Source organism: Malurus melanocephalus, unplaced genomic scaffold, assembly GCF_030028575.1.
Source record: "Malurus melanocephalus ecotype Western Australia unplaced genomic scaffold, MMel_1.1 scaffold_6, whole genome shotgun sequence".
NCBI lineage: Eukaryota > Metazoa > Chordata > Aves > Passeriformes > Maluridae > Malurus > Malurus melanocephalus.
The window spans coordinates 5,186,839-5,206,886 of NW_026623238.1; the positions used below are offsets into that span (position 1 = coordinate 5,186,839).

The following is a 20,048-nucleotide window of genomic DNA, read 5'->3' on the forward strand; positions in this document are numbered from 1 at the left end:
ATAATTTATCAGATCATTTCTAAAAGAACTTAYTTCACTCCACTAACTTTGAAAAGTCTGGGTGACTACTTCAGATACAGGAGACAACCCACCCAACATATTGAAAAATTTTTTCATCTTCTAGGATGCTCCACTCTCTCACAACTACCTACTATCACCAGACCAACTTAGAGGTGAAAACATAGGAAAACTAGTTTTCATCTTTCAAATAATTTGAATTTAGTCAGTGTTGATAATAAAGATGATGCTTTTTTCTTCAGCATCCACAGCTGTTAAGAACTTGCTTAGCATTTTCAAACTGYTTCACTCAACCACTTCAGTTATTGTTTCACATTCCATTACATTTTAAAACAGAATATCTAAATTATTTCCATATTTTTACTGTCAATTGATATAAATGGCCAAGYGCACCAGAGAAGATTAATTTCAGAATGTAAGTATTTACACAAGAATACTTCTGTAGTTCTGCATTTTATTGSCATTATGAAGAGAAACATTGGAACACCAGATTCCCGTGCTCTCTGTTTTTACATCAATACACAAGATTACTCTATTAAGTGTTCACATAACTGTGCATCTCTGTAGTAAGAGGTTATAATACAGCTTACTCAGGCTTTGCTTCTCTCAAATATTTTTGGAATAATATGAAAGATTGATCACCTTAAAATATTTAAAAAGCTCATGTCATTAGGCATTTAGTTTTACCTAATTTGTAATATTTCAAATGTGGTTCATGAAATGGAAGCAGCTATATTAAGATCAAAAAACCATCAGTGTCAAAGCTGAAACAAAGAAGGTCAGATAATCAATTTTAATTCAATTTCTGCAACAATTTAACTATTCCAATGAAGTTTTGAATTTTGATGAAATTTCCAACTGAAAACCTGTCCATTATTTAAAAAAACTTAGCCATAGTAGAAGTTCATATTTGCTGTTTCCTTATTCAGAAAACAAGCCCATAGATGCTAATTCAAAAGGCAGTAACTGACATACAATTCTTATTCAGTCATGGAGTAYGCCATTAAATTACACGCTTCCAATAAAGGTCTTGGATGAGTAATGGCCATATTTTCCTAGTACATTTTCTGCAAAACAGGCTGAATGCATCATTTTTTGTAACAATGTTCAGCAGCACGTACAGCATCCTTTCGATAAGTGGCTTCTATCACACATGCAGTATTCACACAGACATTCTCCTGGAGCTCTTCACAGAGAACCAGCAGCAAAACTTGTTGGAAATGTGCCTTTGGTGATGACAGAACCTAAAGACAGTCTACCTGGTAAAGTGTTCAGCAACTTCTAGTAAATCTACTTATGTTATGCATGTCCTCAGGCAATCTGGCAAACAGTTTATATAAAAGTGAGGAAAACATTATAAACCTACTTTAACAGTAATGATTTTAAATTATTCATTCCTTCTCAAAACCCGGTATATTTCATTTAGTTTGTGTATTGATGGTAGGAAGTCCAGCACTGGTCGGAGAGTATGGCTCCAGAAACCCCACAAAACCTCAAGAAGATGCAACAAATAACTTAGGGAAAGCAGATGTGGAGCAATGCTGAAGGGGAGAAGATGATGGTGGGTTTGTGGGTCAGTGGGAGTGGGTAATTCTGTGTTGGGCTGGAGGGGAGGAGAGCAGACACGGCTGCTGCTGGCAAACCCAGGCAATCAGAGCCAGTAAAGCAGAACTGGCTCGAGGAAAGATACAAGAGATAAAAATGACAAATGGGGGAGAGGAAGGGGATGTACTAAGAAAAACCTTGAAAGCAAGGACAGAGATTTAAATGCAAATTTCCTGAAACAAAGGGAGGCCTGCTRAAGAAATGCAATCTGAAGGATAAGGAGGACTTAACTTTATGCCATAACCAACAACAGCAATATCAGCAATGGAATTTGCAGGAACCAGGGGATGGTAAACCACAGCATAGGTATTAGAAACTGCAGAGGAAGTAATCACCATCAGTATGGGAAGTGAGGGYCTGAACAAGAATTTCATCTGTCTAGACAGCAAGTAAAATATTTTTTTTTAAAGACAGAGAGAAAAGAAAGGAGAGAGGGAAGAAAAAAGAAAAAAAAATCAGACCTGACCTGGACTTCATAGAGGAAACAACAGTAAAGTCTAGGACACAAGTTCTTTTTTGCACAATAGATAAAAACCACTGACAACCTGCAGGTTACAGGCTTGACTGAAAGAAAAAAAAATACATATTGATGGTGTCTGTAGYAGGAGACCAACCAGACAATACATCCTTTGTGGACTTTTAAAGAGTCAGAATAAGCCAACAGAGAGGGGATAAGAGGTGAGAAACAGATCTGATCCCGGTCAACCATGTAAAAAAATGACAGCATAAATTAAAAAGTGAAGTATATAAAAAATGAAAAGGATTTAAAACTTAGAAAGGCTAAAGTTCCAAAAGATACTGCCAGCTCTGTAGAGCTCCAGAGACACTGTGAGRAAGAAACAGGACCCATTCAAGAAGCTCCTGAAAGATGATATGTGACAAGAAAGAGGAAAAGCAAGAAAGGCAGGCCAAGGAAGGCTCAGGAAAGACTTTTCTGACAGTACCACAATCTAATGTTCAAGAATGATGACAGAATACAGGTGATGGATTTTAGCCAGGGAAATGCCACTGAAATGTCACATGAACAACAACACTGAATAGCAAAAAACCAGGCTAGCAGAGAGGAGAAGGTATGATGGAATCATTAGAGTACAGCTGGCAAAGCCTATGGCTACAAAGTGAAGGAAAGGCATTAGCTGGATTAACATTGACTGCTTTATTTTTTTTTAATTAAAAGATATCCTTATTCAACATATTAGTAAAGCATAAATACTGCTCAGCTCCCACCCATTTCTGCAGGGCTTGTCTGAGTTCAACTCATTCCAAGATGAAAGCCAGTATTAAAAYTGTACCAGACACTTAAACATCTTCATTAAAAGAGATAACTAATATTCTGTATAGCCAACCTTCAAACATCCTGAGCAAGTCTAAACAAAATTCAGCATAAAACATGTTTTTGCACATATTCTCTTTGAACATAACAAAAAATACAAGTGGGGAGAACAGATCAAGGCTAGGGTTCTGAAATATTTTTACATGAAACACAGAGTTTCATTAGATAATATAGGTCAGCCTGACACCCATCTGCTCCCCTAATATATAGATGTATTTTAATGTGGAGTGCCCTTTTACGTCAGAGTTACACGAGATATCGACACAGCATTGACRTCTCTAAGAACTGATTAGATGGTAGGATTGCATCAAGGAGAACTTAGCACAACTGCCAAAACAATGCCTTCCAGAAACCAAAACCCAGCAGTTTTTCCTTTCCAAAAATACAACTACAGTTTGAAACATAATGACTATATTCCAAACTGAACGCAAGTTTGGCATGCACCACTGTACATTTCTAGCATACTTTCAGAGAGACACACAAAAAGCACATTAATTTCATCTTAYACATTTGTACTATTCATGCATGTTAAGTTACTTTCATGAATTAATTRCAACTTAACTGAGAAAACACCTTCATTGCATAAATTAAAAAATATTTATGCTTTAAAGCATAAATTAAAATTAACTTCTAAGATACAGTCTAAAACTGTCTGGTCTAAAAAAAATCCCACAATAATCCACACATTTATTTACACAAGTACTGTTTCAAAATTTACTTGTCTTTCTTATCTCAGGAAACACCTTACCATTTTAAATAAGTGTTAACAATTCAAAGTACTTGAATGTATGCAGAAACTTTTGCTAAAAAGTGGTCAGAGGCTGACAGTTCCCTCCCTTGCAATTTTCATGTTCTAAAATTTGTTTTTGTTCTYCCCTGGAACAAAATCAAACCAATCTGTATAACACAAAATCAGAACTGTCAAAACTTCTCTTTTTAGATCAAACTAAGCTTTTCTATACAAGAACTATGGACTTCTCCAAATTCAAATAYCTGCTTGAGTAAGCCCAGATCAGGCTTCCATATCTAAATAGGATGATTAAAATTGCTCTAGAGTAACAAAGGGGCTTTTTGTGTTCAGCTTTTTTTTTTTACTTATAGTAGACTAATTCTTTGTTGCTGTCTGCTACTGCAATGTCCTAATTATTAGGTTGCACAGTGAGAACTCCTTCACTCTKTCTCAGCTTTGAAGAAACAATATACAGCACCAACATTTCATTATACTGGAATACTTTCAATGTGGTTTGCTTTAATGACACAGATGTGACTACCAATTTCTTGCCTTTGAAGTAAAAAGTTTCAGCCTTATTTATAATGTGAATGCTATAGGCTTAAGGATTTTCTTCCCACTTGCTTATTAAAAATGAAAATAAAGACAAAAGATGGTTGTTGGGAAAACAACATATCATAAACCAAAGTCAAAACATGATGACTGGTTCATCTTCTCTTTTACCAAATGATGTATCAGAAAAGGAAATGAAACCTAACAGTCAATTTCTGCATGAGATCTAAAGCTGGGCTTCTTAATTTACCAAAAAGCACTCAAACTAATTATCTGGATTTTGGCTGTAAYGATAAAAAAATAGGGAAGTCCTGGATTCTCCACTTCTTGATGAGGTAATCCTTCATCACAGCAGACTGTACCATAACAACTTTGGCTGAGGAAGACCCTCAGTCTGTCTCATGCACAACTAAGATACCACAAGAATTGTCCCGGTAGCTCCTCCAAGCTCTCATGGTGCCACTGTCCTCCAAAGCCAGGGGCTTGGCTGATGCAGGTCAGGATGCAGCAGCAGAGRGGGCAGGACATTACCAGATCCCTCTACACATTACTGGATTTCACTCCCTTACAGTCATATTATTAGGAGAAAAAGAAAGAATCTGACAAAACACCAAAAGTTTCAAATAGTAAAAGCAAGGAACATGAACCAGATCAGCTACAACAAGCTGAACAAGTGAACTTCGTTACCTCATGCTTTTCCCTTGACATCTGTCCCAGCCATGTTTTAGATACACTGTACCAATGGCTGACCTAAAAGCTGCCCTGCTCATGACAATTACAATGTCAGTCAAATGGTCAGAGCTTTCTATATAGCCCATCTTTCCTTCAACTGTACATAAACTCTAGAATAACTACCACTAAATATTTTGGGCAGGACGTTACATTTCTTGCCAAAGATTTTGTTTTTAACAAGCAAAATAACGAACAGCTTATGATCTTCTCTCCAGCCTCTGTGCCAAACTACACTACAGTTGTGCTAACCTTACTGAATCCTTYATCTTCAAGAATATTTCATTTAGTGACTTAGAATAATTTATTTTTCTCTTGCCACCCCCAGCACCAAAATCAGCATCCCAGTTCCACTGGGAGTTGAAAAAGAATTTTCTTAAAATTTATGAAAATGCAAACCATTTGCACCAAAAATCACTGTCATCACCATTATAAACTGAGACTTCAGTTAATGGAAGAGAGGTCCAGGACAGTAAAAGACAATTGGACTGGACAAAATAAAATAAATAAACTCCATCCTCTGTGAATAAAGTAGAGGGCTGGGAGAACTGTCTAGACAGAAGTCTAAAGAATCCTCTCCTGGCTGGGAGGCTATGGCCAGCAGCCTCAAAGAGGGCTTGGACTRTTAGTGGTAGAAAAGCAGTAAAGTSACAGTGAGATTTACTGGAAGCTTTCAGTGACCTTTGGTGTTTGAGGAGGGAGGGTTTCAGGAGGTAAGCAAGTCCACGAGGGCTATGCCAGCACAAGCTTAGCAAAAACAGTGGAAGTTTCCAAGCACCTGAGGATAGGAACTGTAGGAGGCAGAGGGCAGATGTCCTATGAGCAGCTGAGGGAGATACTTCAGGTGACTTCAAACCCACAATCCCCCTTCCTCCTCTGAAGGGTAACTCCAAAATGAGTGTCTGTTTTTCTTCCACAGGAAATCTCTATTCATCCTACAACTGCTGCTGTCAAAGAAGTAGAAAGGGCTATGTCTCCACTGTTTACTGTGCAGTGGGGAGGACAAGGCAAGGCTAAACTGGTGATTTTGGCTACTGGAAGATGGAGAGAATAACTGCTGTGATCAGGAGAGGCTGCTCTTGTGAGAGCAGTCGCCACATGTGTTGACAACCCACAGCACTTGTCAACCAGAAACTCAAGCTGAGGATACTTCATCCAGACACACTCCAGCTCTTTCAGCAAGATAGGCAAGACAAACATGCAACAGAAAGCTGGATAGGCTTTAGTACCTTCGTTTGAAAAGAAACCTCACTGTTTTGCAACCTTGGGCAATTGCTTACTTCAGAACCTCTCATTCAATATCTAAAGTAACTCTGTGGCAGCAGAAGATCAGCAATGAAGCTGTACTGAGCAGTGTAACAGGCTTCTGAGCTGGATGGATACCTGATTACTRTCAAGTTTTTGAAAGCAAGTCAACAAACATTTTTTTAGTTGTTTTCCCTGATACTCAACTGATACGCTTCCTTTCAGGTTATATTTGTTGAGAAGGTCACTGTTGGTATTTAATTTATCACTTAACAACAAAAGCTTTCAAACAAGATTGCAGCTATTTAAAGATAGTGAACTACCATTACCAAAACCATAGAAAAAAAAGCAATTCTGCCAAAACATCAGTACTCTACACAAACACGCAAATAAAGTTGTGTTCTTAAACATCCCTGCTAAATGTATCGTGCTTAACAGATGGATTGCAGTGCCCCTGCCTAGTGCTGMGAGAGAAAGTAGCCTGCGGTAGGAAGCCACTGGAATGAAGGACAGCAAGTCCCAGCAACGCCGGAGGCCGGCTGCTGGAAGAAAACCGGGCTGGATGGGCCAGTCAGCACCCCAAAAAATCGGGTGACAGTGGCACGGTCCGCTCGAACATTCCCAGCTCCGACCAGGGCCAGCCTGCCGGCACATCGGAGTGTGAAAAGTGATTACTCATGCCSCCGGAGAGGAGGGCAGCGGCAGCGGGAGCGGGGCCGAGCCTCAGGACCCCTCGGAGCCGGGCTCCGCGCTCCTACCTGGGGGGCCGCGAAGGCGGCGGCGGGCGGCGGCCCGCGGGGACGCGTCTCCTCCTCCTCGGGCGAGTCGTCCAGCAGAACTTTGCTGCTCTTGTTGAGCTTCCACATGGCGGGCGCGGGGGCGGCCCCGCTGCGTCCCGGCAGCGAGCGGGCCGAGGCGGGAGCGGGCGCTGCTCCGCAGCCCCGGCCGGGGCGGCTGCGCTCGGCAGGGCTGTCACCCCGCCGGGGGCTCCCGGCCGGCACGGAGGGAGGGAGGGAGGAGCTGCCTGGCGGCGCCGGGAGCCCGCCCCCCGCCACCGCCTCGCCCACCGGCCTGCGGATGGAGCCGGGGTGCGGAGCGGCGGGCCGCGGCTGCGGTCAGGGCCGGGCCGGGCAGGGCAGGTCAGGGCTGGGTCGGACAGTCGCCGCCCCCCGCCGCTCCTCACCTGCCGCCGCTCCCCGTCGGAGCCACCGCGGCCACCGCCGCCGCCGCTGCCATGTTTGCGGGGCGGGGGCACGGCCAGGGGAGGCTGCCCGTCATCACCGCGGCAACAGCGCCGGGCCGGGGCCGCCCGCAGCACCTTCGCGCTCACCCCGCAGCCTCCCGCAGGCACGGGAGGGGTCCCGAGGGGAAGGACCCGCCGAGCGCCGCCGGTGCTGGGCAGGGTGCGGATGGCGCTGCCCGGCCAGCGGTGGCAGCAGGATGTGTGTGAGGGTGACGCGGGGTACTGTGAGGTGAAGCCGGACCTTTCTGGTGCTGGGAGTAGCGGCACCCGCAGAGCTCCATAGACGGCCCGACAACTCTGCAAATGGTCCTGGCGCACCCTCCCGGTACCCTGCCCGTGTACCCACTGTGTACCCGCCAATGCATCCATGCGAGTACCAGCCCGTGTACCTGCTGCTTTACCCACCCATGGACCCACCGTGTACCCCGCGGGTCACGAAGTGTCCCTCAGGAAAGGCATGCTGCACAGCAGCTCCCCAGCCTGGACCACAGGCCTGCTTCCCCTGAGCCATGGAGCCCTGCAGASCGGGCACAACAGCCTGGTGCATCCAGCTGGAATCCACTGAGTGCCAGGAGCTCCCAGTTTGATGGCTGAATGATCAAGATTCAATGCCCCATGGACCAGCTGGTATTTTTATCAATTCTTAGTTTTCAGACAGATGTGCTAGGATACTTTTCCATTAAAATCTCCACCTAAGCACTCCTTTATTCATTATTTTGATCTATGAGTTAGGGTCAGATGTCTAAAGAAYCGGGAAACTATTCTAAGACATCACTTTTGGTTGTTCTCTTGCTTAATGCTGCTATGATTTCACTAATGAAAGGCCAAAACACTCAAGAATCCCTCATGACAGACTTGCAAGTCTTGCTTTGACTGCCTGATCCCTATGGGGCCAAGCAGCAGCAATCAGGCAGCAGCAATGATTTTCTGAGGGTGATTTTGGCTGCAATGTGCACCTACCTGCTTAACCAGAAAAGGGTTCTCCCTGGGGCTCCTGCAGGCCAGGAGCTTGTGCTGCCTGCTGCCTTCAGCACCCAGCAGTGGCATAGGGACACCCACAGATTCGAGATTTGCAAAGCAATGAGAAAACTACTTTTTCTGTCATAAARTGTCCTATGTACTAAGCTAACCTCAGAGGCATCATGTATTTTAATTATAAACTCTTTTGTACTGATTAAGGATTTCTGTAATGACTTAGGAATGCTCTGTAGCTATCTATAATTTGTAGCTAACTCACAAAAGATACATTCACTTCACTTTGGACCACAGAATTTACACCAGTGCAATTTTAACCCTCTGTCTTGAAAATGAACTTCACAAAATTATATCAATGAGCATAAAGCAAGTGCACAAGTGTGTAAGGACTCTAAGAGCCTGTAGTTTTGCAATAAGTTTTCAAACAAAGTCTTCTTTATCTCATTTTCAATCCCTTCTCTTGCAAGACTAAAAGCAACTAAAAAGTGAAGCACAGAATTTCCTTCCACATCTTGCTTGCATTAATATTAACCAAATCTCAAGAGGATAGGAGACAAAACACATTCTCAGTTATTAAAGACAGATCAGGTTTAGCATAGATTTCTTCTAAAAAGCCAAGTCAATTTATAACTAGTTCTTTAACCTCTCACTCCTTCAAATTTATAAACAAAAATATTTCTAATTTCTATTGGCATATGTTTGGGTGACTCTAAGTAGAAAACAATAATTTTATTTGATTTGAGTTCTGTATTTAGGCCTTGAAAAGATCAAATAAGTTATTAGTCACCAMGTGATCCTCCTTTAATCCAATGCCTTCCTTATGCTATTTTTCTTATGGCTGGCTGAAGCAASAGTTCTACTATTAGGTTTGAATCATGCAAGTACTTACGATTCTGCTCAGTTTTGGTCTCACTAAGAAATCCACACAACATTCCTGATACACACAAAATTAGCTACGTATCTTTGGTCTTTTTTATTTTGATTAATTTTGATTTTTTTTCTCCTAGGTTTTCTCCTAAGATCTTGAACTTCAATGTGAAAATCTGGCTTTATCTTGGTCACTGACAATCAGTCCAGTTGACTTTAGAGAGGTGAGAATTTCAATTCACATTTTCTATTTATCTTCAAGACCCCAGGGCATGGCTGAGAACTATCTCATATTCTTCTGAGAAGAATATTATTTTCTGCTGATCTGTTCTACAGATTTGGGCTTCTAAGTTTATTATTTCCTTTTAAAATCAATTATATACAACTAATCAAATTTGTTTTTCCAGAGTAAGAAGCTGACATCTGCCAACTGGGTCTGCCTAGGGTGAAAAAGAATGCAAAACACTTAAATACAAAGCTTTTTCCTCTAAGCGACTACACTGTCATGTATTCATAAGCTGTATTCAGGAGAAAGCTCTGAAATCCTGTTTGAGAAACTTCTTGCATGATATTTAACACGCTATGAACATCTTTGTAAATATCATTATGAGAAAAAAAAAAGTGATGACTCGTCTTCTGAACTCTGATCCTGTCTCTCTTAAGGGAACACAGAGCTGGGGGAAAAAAGTGAGAGAAGTAACAGAAAATGCAGCCTTTGTCTCTGATTCCCAAGGAGGACTGAGCTGTTTTGAAAGCAAAGCCAGACAACATGGTTTTAGCAGCCATTTCATGACCTGGCAAAACATTATGCTGTTGAAAAACATGTTTCTCCTTTCCTGTTTTACTCCAGGCTTTGACCCAGGAGAAAAAAGGATGAAGTTATTTTGCTGTCCTAAACCATGCTCTCAGGAGACACACTACAAAAATGAGAAAAGTAAAGAGCAATAAGGAGATGATTCCCTATATTGTACCAAGTAACTCCATGACAYTTTGTGGCTTTAGTGTACTTAAGTGACTCCAGGCTGCAGGACCTTTGGATGTTACCAGACTTTCAGGTACATGCACAATGGTTTCAGGTAATGGATCCATCCCAACAGCTCTCAGCATTTGCCTTTCAAATCCCAGTTATTATTGCTGGCATCTCTCAGTCACCTGTGCCACAATCAGGATCTCATGCGAGGGGTGTGTCACCCTTCCTGACACACGAAGCTGGCTGCAGTGCTGCTGTTCTAAGCAAGAACAAACCCATATTATGSTGGAGATGACACATACACCACTGCTGCCAACCTTCTCAGCTGCCTTGGTACTCAGAGCTTAGCTAGGCTGTTGGARACCACTGGTAGCGTGATGAGATTCACCACTTCCCAACCGTGTTAGGCACACACCACAAGCATTAGAGAGACATCCCTCTTCCCCTGCAGTGGCCCATTGTTAGCCATTTCATGRTGAAAACTGCTTTGATGGCACTGTGCCAGAACAAAGTGTAGGCACTGGAGTATCCATACRTCCTTTCCTAGATTCCTTCCCCCATGTGTTTTTCACTTTCTGGACCCTGATAGTGCCAGAGTCCCAGTCAGGAATTTGTCTCATGAAAATTTAAATGCSTAGATGTCATATCTCCATTATTCTCCCTTCCTGACTTATGGGGAAAAACACTGTGTTGTTCTGCCTTTTTAATTTAATTTGCCTTAGCTTTCTGGAGTGTTTACTGTGTACATCTGCCTATAACCCTGTCAAAGTTCACAAAAATAAGCAATACCAGGGCTATATCTTCTGGACTGCAGAAAGGGAGGAAGGTTCAGCAACCAGTGATACCAGAGTCCAGGGAGACCAAAACTTTCATGTTTTCTCCCATGCTTCCTAGCAGTTCCCTGGCCAACTTCAAGCTAAAACATATGTGATGTGTATGAGAGAATACATATGGTGTGATACAATACACAATTTTTAGGAATATGATTGCTGGATGACTACAGTACATAAGTTCTGCAAGTCATCACAAAGTCCAAGCTCATTCAAATGAAATACTTATATTTCACTTATATATACCAGAGTGTGTAAGTCACATGTATTACAGAAAAGCTGTTCTAGACAATTTGGAAAAGGTTGTATTTTACTCTTTTGGGATTTTAATGTARTTCTCATTTAAAACAAAATGTAAATATATCTGGTTTAGGGGCCAGAAAACACCCCAAGATGGTCTAACCTTCTTTTCTGAACTTTTAAGGCTTACCAATAGAAGGGTGAGGTACAACACTACAAGGGAAAGTAAATCTTCTATCTCTAGCCAAGCTCAATTCTTCTTGATAACAAAACACTTTGATTTGAAATACTGACATGTATAGGAAAGCTGTTTGTGGCTTGGCATATAACTTCGTTAATGCATSCCTTTGTCCAAAGAAAATGTGTAAGAGAAGAAAGTAAAATACTTTTGGTAAATAAACTTATTAAAAAAAATTGACAGCTGGTTGAATCAACTGGAAGTCAGTTCAAGAAATACCAAGAGTCCTAGAGGAAGCGGATCATTGCGTGCAAATGCATGTTAAATTAATTTATACTTTGTCATTACGATTTATTATAGAGATTTTATGTCCCCAGGGATGACATAGCAAAAATAGAAGAAGGCCAGAACTGATGACAAAGACTCTTAGACATGGAAAAATACTGTTATGAAGATAGATTAACACTGTGCTTTAAATCAGAAATAAACATGAGGAAATTGAATAAATGTACACAGAAAAAGACTGGAAAGGTRGATAGAACTAATAGAATTGCCTCTTCTCATCAGATATAAACAAGGAAGCATCCATTTAGACAAAAGATAATGCTTTCATAACTGAAAAAGGAAATAGATGTTTTTCAACTATATAATTACACACTGTGTGAATTCATTTCCGAAGAATGTCGTTGAAGTTGTAGTCAAGAAACAGGAACTTTATGAGGATAAAAAGAACATCAGGTAGCACAAGTAAACCCAAAAACAGCTAACAGTATTAGGCTCAAGGTATAAGCTAATTTTCACAAGCTACATTTTAATAATAAAACTAAAATACATTCCATTATTTTCTACTGCAGGATTTCTTGCTRTAATGTACATCAAATTGCCACTGACCTCTATGGGAAATAGAATACTGGATAAAGCACACTGCTACCTAACGTCTTCTGATCTTACATCCCTTTTCTTTTTCACAAGTCTTTTCAAAATTTTTTCCTAGGCATAAAAATGTTAAAAATTAAAGGACCAGAAACAGGGCTGTTCTCTGCAACATGTACTCTGGATAGAAGTGCACTCAGAAGATGTCAAGTGTTAAAATTGCATTGTCTGCCAGAAACAAATGTCATAATCCAAAGTGGGTGAAATTCTCTGTTCTTTGAGGTATGCTGTATTTTATATTATGTTTATCACAAACTGTTTCTCAAGAAATCCAGTGTCTTTACAATTTTTGATTACCAAAATCTAATGAAAGTAAAAAATTGGGAGATTAACTCTTAAATATTTAAGCCACAGAGTACTTGGTTCAACTCATGAGAATACTCTCATGMGTTTGCCCAGACACACACAAGAAGACAAAAGTAATCAAATATGCATCATCTTCTAGACTGCTTGGTGATCTGTTTTTCAGAACTAGTAAAGACTCAAACCTAATGAAACCTCCCCAGCATTTTATTTCAGTCAACAGTAAAACTTTGGTTGCAGATTCAGGCCTTCTCTGCCTAGTGAAGTGGTGATCTCAGCCTGAAATATTTTCAGGGATATACCAGCACTCTAAACAGTCAAATCTGTCCAGGTGGGGCCTTTTGTTTTGTAACTCCACAATTATCTGAGGAAAGCAAGGAGTATTGGGGGGGAAAAAAAAGCTGCTGATTTGCCCCCACAAAGCTGTCTACCAGAGCAGCAGCTCTGACCCCGAGAGACATCTCTGGACTGYGGGAGTCTGCCAGGCTGTAGCAGACATGGCCTTGGTTTCCTTTGGAGATCCAGTTGTTACCTACTGTTTTGATCCAAATTTACAGCACAAGGACTCTGAAGAGTGCAAGACTCACCTCCAAGTTCTCTTCTTGCTTAGAGCATTGTGAGGCCATTAGTCACAACAAAAATCTCAAAAAATACGGACAGAAAAATGAATTGKCAAAGAAAAATATTACAGAAACATTCCAGTTCAGTGCTTATTCTGCTGGTTAACATCAGCAATGGGAAGATAACAAAGGAAACTACTCAATGTGAAAGGGGAATCTCAAGGCACTGGCATATGACTCTCCTGGGACCAATTATTCCTCAAGTATTCTCAGTGATGCAGTGAGCACATAAGCTCTCAYTAGACCCTGCAGGAAGAAGCAAAAAACTTTTAATTAAGTCCTGTTTAAACCATGTTAGCTGTCTTTCTCCCTTTTAGAGCGAGGTGTTAGTCCAACCGTAACCAAACCTTCAAGCCCTTTGAGCAGAAAGGGCTGGAGGAAAAAAAGGAATTTGAGGAGAGCAAGAAGTGATTCCAGAGGACAAAAACAGGTTAAAAGGGAAGTGTGTGAGTGTGTCAGACTCAAAAGCAGATTGATGGGCACTGGAGGAGGGCARCCCCCAACAACATCAGTCACTCCTGGAACGTGTCCAGGGAAGGCACGGTTGCTGCCCACCAGCATTCTCTTTGTCAATGTGAGATGATGAGGGACTAGAAGCAGATGATGCAGTTGGTGGGATACCCTCACTGAGTTTGTGTCTCATGGTGCTGTGGAAGGCTACTTTGGCTGAAACCAGGAGGAGACTGATGAATAGGTGTTGTGTTTACTGCCCATTGTGTTATAAACATCTCAAGTGATCATTAATGAAAATCTGTTGGAAGAGTAAATACTGTTTCATCTAGGCAAGAATGAAATACTGTCCTGCAGTGAGAAAGCCTGCTTTTTTTGTATGTCATGTATGATTTAAGACAGAATTTTGTTTATTTGTAACTTCTATTCTTCCCTGACATTTAAAATGCTCTTTATTTGTTATACTAATAATGGGCTTCAGATGTGAGAAAACAAATTACACACTTCCTTTGTAGTGCAACTTCAGTGCAATGATCTGAAAGTACTCACTTACATATTAGTGAATTAATCCTGACAACATATTAGTCAAAAAAACATCTTCATAGCTGGAAACTCCAGCTTATCTTTTTTTTCCCCTCTTTTTCAAAGTTTGCTATTACTGGAATAAAACAACAAATCATGATTAATAATAAAGCACTAGGTATGCTGGAAGCCAAAATACACAGATTTTTCTCGCAAGCTCTGTCAAATCTCTTACTAAACAAGCAGTAACATCCTGACTTCACATTCTTGCTGTTTGTCCACCAGCCCACTTTCTTTTCCAATTCCACATCTACACTAACAAGTTCTGTTGCAGAACTGTCAACAAGTAGTCATGGATTGTGTATCTACWAATACATTTTTTTAAGCAATCAAAGCCTCAAATTATTCTCATCCAAGTGATGCAGCCTTTCGAAAACCACAGAAGCTTTTATCAAGTCTACAGAAGAACAGGAACATAGAAGTTGCCTCATTTATATATTTCCTAACAATCTTCCCATTCCACAATGCCCTGTTCCCTCAAAGCAATTGTCCCAYTGTGGTTTTGTTTTCTATTGCTTTGCATTGATCAATGTGATATGAAAACTTCACATTTGAGAAATACTTTTTATTTTTTCCACTGCTAGCCCAAATCACAGGCAGGCCTTTATTGCCTCACATAAATTGTGAGGACACCTAAATATGATGCTTCTGTCTGCAGAGAGGGAGTATGAATCTCCTCACACTGGAGAGAAGGGAAGGTGTAAGGCTATTTATTGTACAGCTTTAGCAATAGCCACGTTTGTGAGAAATACAGAAGAGATGCAAACCAAGGAATCAGAGGCAATATTGCTAAAAGGCAAATATCCCTCTGGAACAGTAAAGGRATACTTGCTTCAGTATGGCTGAATCAGGCCAAAAGTCCATTTTTCCCAACATCCTGTTTCTGACAAAGGTGTTTAAGAAGAGAAAAAGGCATGGAACAAGTTCAATGTGGCATGTCCTGCCAACATCAGTTTCCACTTCTAAAAGACATATTAGCATCTTCAGTGTAAAAAAAATGAATGAGTTTTTCTTCTATGAGTTTTCATGATAGATTCAACTTTTCTCCATAAAATATATTTCTCTTTCTTTTTTTCTCTTTTTTTTCTTTTTAAATGCAATGAAAAAGAAAACCATACAGAGAACTTTACCTTTGTACAGCAGAAGTTAGGAATGTTAATAGCATCATAGGAAACATTATGTGGTCGTATTCCTATCAGTGGAACAATGACATCAGCTACAAACAGTAAAAGTCCCCCTGTACATCAGCTCAGGACAGCCCTGTGGCCATCTGAGCAGCCCCTCAGTTTCCACCCACCTCTGCAGACAGCCAGCGTGCCCAGCACTCAGGTGTGCTTTTGCTCTAGCATAGACTTTCAGARGATGATGGAATTTACAGTAATTTAAGTTTCTCTTGCTGGTAAAGGATAAAGGTCAAGTCCAAACAGCACACTAAGCATCTGAAGTATTATTGTTATTATAAGATAGAGACACATAATCTGCCCTTTTAAATGTTTGACAATCTATAATCTGTAACTATGAGAATGCCAGTTGAGTCCAGAATCTGAGAAATGTTGGGCTCAATTGTAAGCAAATATAGAATTAGACATAGTATAGAAGCATACTATGGATAATGCAGTCAAAGGCACTGAGGAAAATTAAAAGAYTGAATGACATTGGAGAAAGTATATATGCAAGCTAATCAACAAAACTGCCCCAGTTGTGTGACAGATGAGTTAGAGTTATGGCTCATGAAATTGTGACCATATGTTTTCCATATAAATCTGCAGAAAAAAAATCATTGTTCATGAAAGTTGAAAATTTCAAATAATTTTAATGGAAGCTATTGTCATCTCAATAAAACTGAATGTGAATCTCTTATTCAGAACAAAGCATTTTGCAATCAAGATTTTTGCTTACTGGATTTTGTAAGTCTTTAAAAAGTGGACTAAATTATATTTACTCCTTATATATATATAGTTATACTGTTGATTTGACCTTGATTTCACTTTGTTTACTTTGCTTCTGATATATGCAAAAGTAAATTATAAGTGCTTTATTTCTGAAGCAGTGTCCACACAGGATTAAAGGCAGTTTTACTAATACACTTCAAAGTCACACCTGTAGGTGGTTCAGATCATTTTCCTGAATGCTTCTGCATAATCAAGGCTGGTGTGACATACTAATATGGGAAACTGCTGTAGCCTGGATAATGAGAGTCAGGAAGAGAGCTATAAATATTTCTACAGAAGTTATTACTCAGTTTTGATTATTAATTAGTTTTCTAATAAAGTATGCAGGAGTCAGTGCCATTTGCCTAAATTTGCCTAGAGAATTTGCCATTCCTATTAATTTTCTTTAGCATGAAAAGAAATGTTCCCATGTACAGGCTAATAATGCAAGATGGAGTTGTGTTTTTCTTTCTAGACCAAATTGCTGAAATCTTGACCTCATTGATGTAATTGATAAAGTTTTCCCTGACTTTAGCAGAGTAAAATAACTTGATATAGAAGGGAGATGAAAAAAACTGTATATGTGAAGTGTAGTAATATCAATGTAATCTAAAGAGGTATTTTATCAGCTYAGTTCTTGGTAAGCTTTTCTCTATGGATAGATCAAGATGTTAACAATTTGAAGTTTCCTAATCTGCTAATAAAAACACTAATAATACACACAAATAGTTTTATTCTTTCTTATGCCTTTGTGATCAGTACTAAAAAAGAGATTTTGTTATCCAGTTAAATTTCACTTCAGTAGGTTCTAAACCAAGTTAATGGAGTAAGTTTTTTTCATCTCTTTTTCCTCTTGAACATAGTAATACCTAACTTGAAAGTAGACCTTGGGTTAGCCCCATTTCTTCTGACAGAGACTTACCTAAAATGTTCCTGGATAAATATTTGAAATTAAGGGCATAACAAAACCTAGTGGATGTTGGAATGGGGTCTTAAATCCTATTTTGGTATTATTTATCCAATTGTGTAGATGATTTTAATTTAGAAAACCTGTGTAACAGTTTACATGGCTGGGTCTTTGCAGTTTTCATAGAATCACAGAATCATTAAGGTTTTTTTTTTTTGTCTCTAATTTCATCAATGACAGTAATTTTCTCAGCATTTWCCTGTGCTTCTATAAGTAGAACTCAAAAACAAAGTGCTCCCAAAATCATCAAGTTTTCACCAGTCWTTTGCTGCTTTTTGCTGTTCTCAAGGCACTAGCATGTAAAGCCAGTGTGGATCCCCAAGGAAGCTGCCAGCTTGCTACTTTACAATTTTCTTCATGTATCCCCAGTGAGATGTAACTCTACAATAATCTAGATTTTCCACCTCTTTTACAGCACTTAAAATTTTAGATCCAAATAAATTTTCCCCCAGGTGTTCACTAATAACATACTCAGTTTTACTTAACAGAACGGTCTACTGTAAAGCAGATCCAGGTGAAAGAGTTACTTTCTGAAAGCTTACAGTGTGTGTTGTGCTCAGTGTAGGCCAGGTAACAGAGACTAAGTCCCTTATGTTTGGGAATAAGGGAATATAAAGCTTGTTTTAGCCACAAGGGGTTTATTCCAATGGAGGAATTCAGTTTAGGCTAAAGCTGGAGAGATTTATGCTGGCTGAGAATTTGGTTATGCATTAAGAAGCTTACTTTTATTTAGAGAGTTCCAAGATTTTACCAAAGGCTTCAATTAGAAGAGTTAATCTTCTGTGGRTATATTTGCATACCAATACTTATTTCTCATAAGAATTTTGTAATGTAATATTCATAGCATTTATTTAGATTTAAAAGAATATAATTTAATTTTTTATAGCTCTCCATGTCTTTATTTCGTCCACTGTCAATGAGTTTACATGTTTATGTATTATATTTATACTGTAAAATCACTAACTTCTTTGAAATTCCACTCTATCTTCCTCTAGACTTTAGTAAGCTCAATACATACTTTAAATAAATCCTTTTGCTTTTAATACCAYGATAGTTTACTATATAGTATAGTTGTCCATTAGGTCAGGAATTTATATCTATTGCAAACAACAAAAAGAAAAAAAAAACCAGTTACTTGGAACCAATAAAGTAATAKGCTTCAGGAAAGATGAATATTGATATCCAAATTTCAACATTTCCAATGAGGGAAAATGTTTAGATTTAGAAATGGCATTGCCTGCTGTGTCTTGTATTGTGTCTCTTGTGTTGTTGTATAGTGCTGTAACTTCATAATTCTGCTTCTTCAAAACTGTGTTTAAAACTTCATATTTGATTTGGCAATACCACATTGACCTTGGTGTTGAAGGTAAGAAGCCATTATGTGCGTACAGTCATCCTGCATTTTGCTTAAGAAATAACTCGTAAGTAAAGTTTCCTTTGAATTTCAAAGCAAATAGCATCTGGTTTAACCACCCTGTGCAAGGTTTCTGGATGAGTTCAACAGCACAGGAGCCTGCAGTTGATCAGTTGGCCACTGCCTTCAAAGGCAAGTATTGAATTGTTTCAGATGGCACAGGATAATTCTGTTAAGCCACCAAATTAATCAATTTGTGTATGATAAATTTGAATGGTTCYCTTTTGTTTTCTTTGCAAAGAAAGGCTTGGCATCTTAATGTAATATTGCATCTACATCTTTCTTATGTAAACTGATGAAAACCTATCAGTGAGGTAATTTCAGAGGGAAGGCAGCACATCCCATTAATCTGTGCTGGGATCTGAGTACCTGGTGCTCAGCTAAATCCTGGTTTGCAATCCAGAAAGGCTGCTTTCGTCACAGTTTAAACTGAACAGCAAGCTYTCCAAGCACAGGGTCTGCAAGTTCCCTGCACTGCAGCATCCCTGGGTTTAGCAGTGCACAGTTGCTGGGAGATGGGAAGCTGGCATTTACCTTACTTCCTCATCAGCCCAGTTTTAAGAGGGACACAATCTCATTTTTTGCTAACCCCTTTCAAARAGGTTTTGGTTGCCTGGCCCTCAGTAAGTCTTTTCAATCTGCACAGATGCAGCAAGGGTGATATTCTCTGATGGGTGACTAAACACGGAGACTCAATGGTGGAACATCAATTCCCAGGTTTTTTTCAGTGATTGATGTGCTCATCTTAACCCACTACAGGTATTCCTCATGCTACTGAGGAGAGTTCCACAACAGGCAGGACCTGAGCCCACAGAAATGAGCAATTCCTTTTGTAATGCTTCTATTAACATATGCTTTCTACCTAGCAGAGGTCATGTGCCTCTTCAATACCACTGCAAGAAAGAATGAGAATTTTTTAGGGGGCATGTACTTGAATGTATAAGAAGTTACATACATAAAATGTTTACATATTTTTCTTTAATTACTTGATCCTTGCATTCTGGAGGCACAATTTTACTGTATAATTTTTGAAGACTTGGCCATTGTAATAGCTCTGACAGTAAGTGTAACAACAACTAGGCAAAAAAAAAAAAAAAAAAAAAAAAAAAAAATTGAAGCTCTTAATCTAATTACATAAAAGTCCAAAGAAATTCTGCAGGTCATATATATATGCAGATTTTCTCCATTAAACGAGCCTGCAGGGAAATGCCTGAGTAAACATGTGAATTACACTAGCATAAGAATCAATCAATTTAATCAATAAAAATACCCATTCTAGTGCTGACCCCCTTCTATGAAAAAAGCCAGTGATGTTTCTCCTGAGGGTCTGTGG

The 20,048-nt window shown here is 39.6% G+C and overlaps 1 protein-coding gene across 1 annotated transcript in view; it reads right to left on the bottom strand.

Moving 5' to 3' along the window:
• Positions 1–7,153, bottom strand: part of TDRP (testis development related protein) — a 28,812-nt gene extending 21,659 nt beyond the window's left edge. The window contains exon 1 of the mRNA XM_057371965.1: positions 6,971–7,153. Coding sequence (XP_057227948.1) covers positions 6,971–7,078 — 108 coding nt within the window. The 5' untranslated portion in view covers positions 7,079–7,153. The remainder of the gene's footprint in view (positions 1–6,970) is intronic.
• Positions 7,154–20,048: the final 12,895 nt, after the last annotated feature.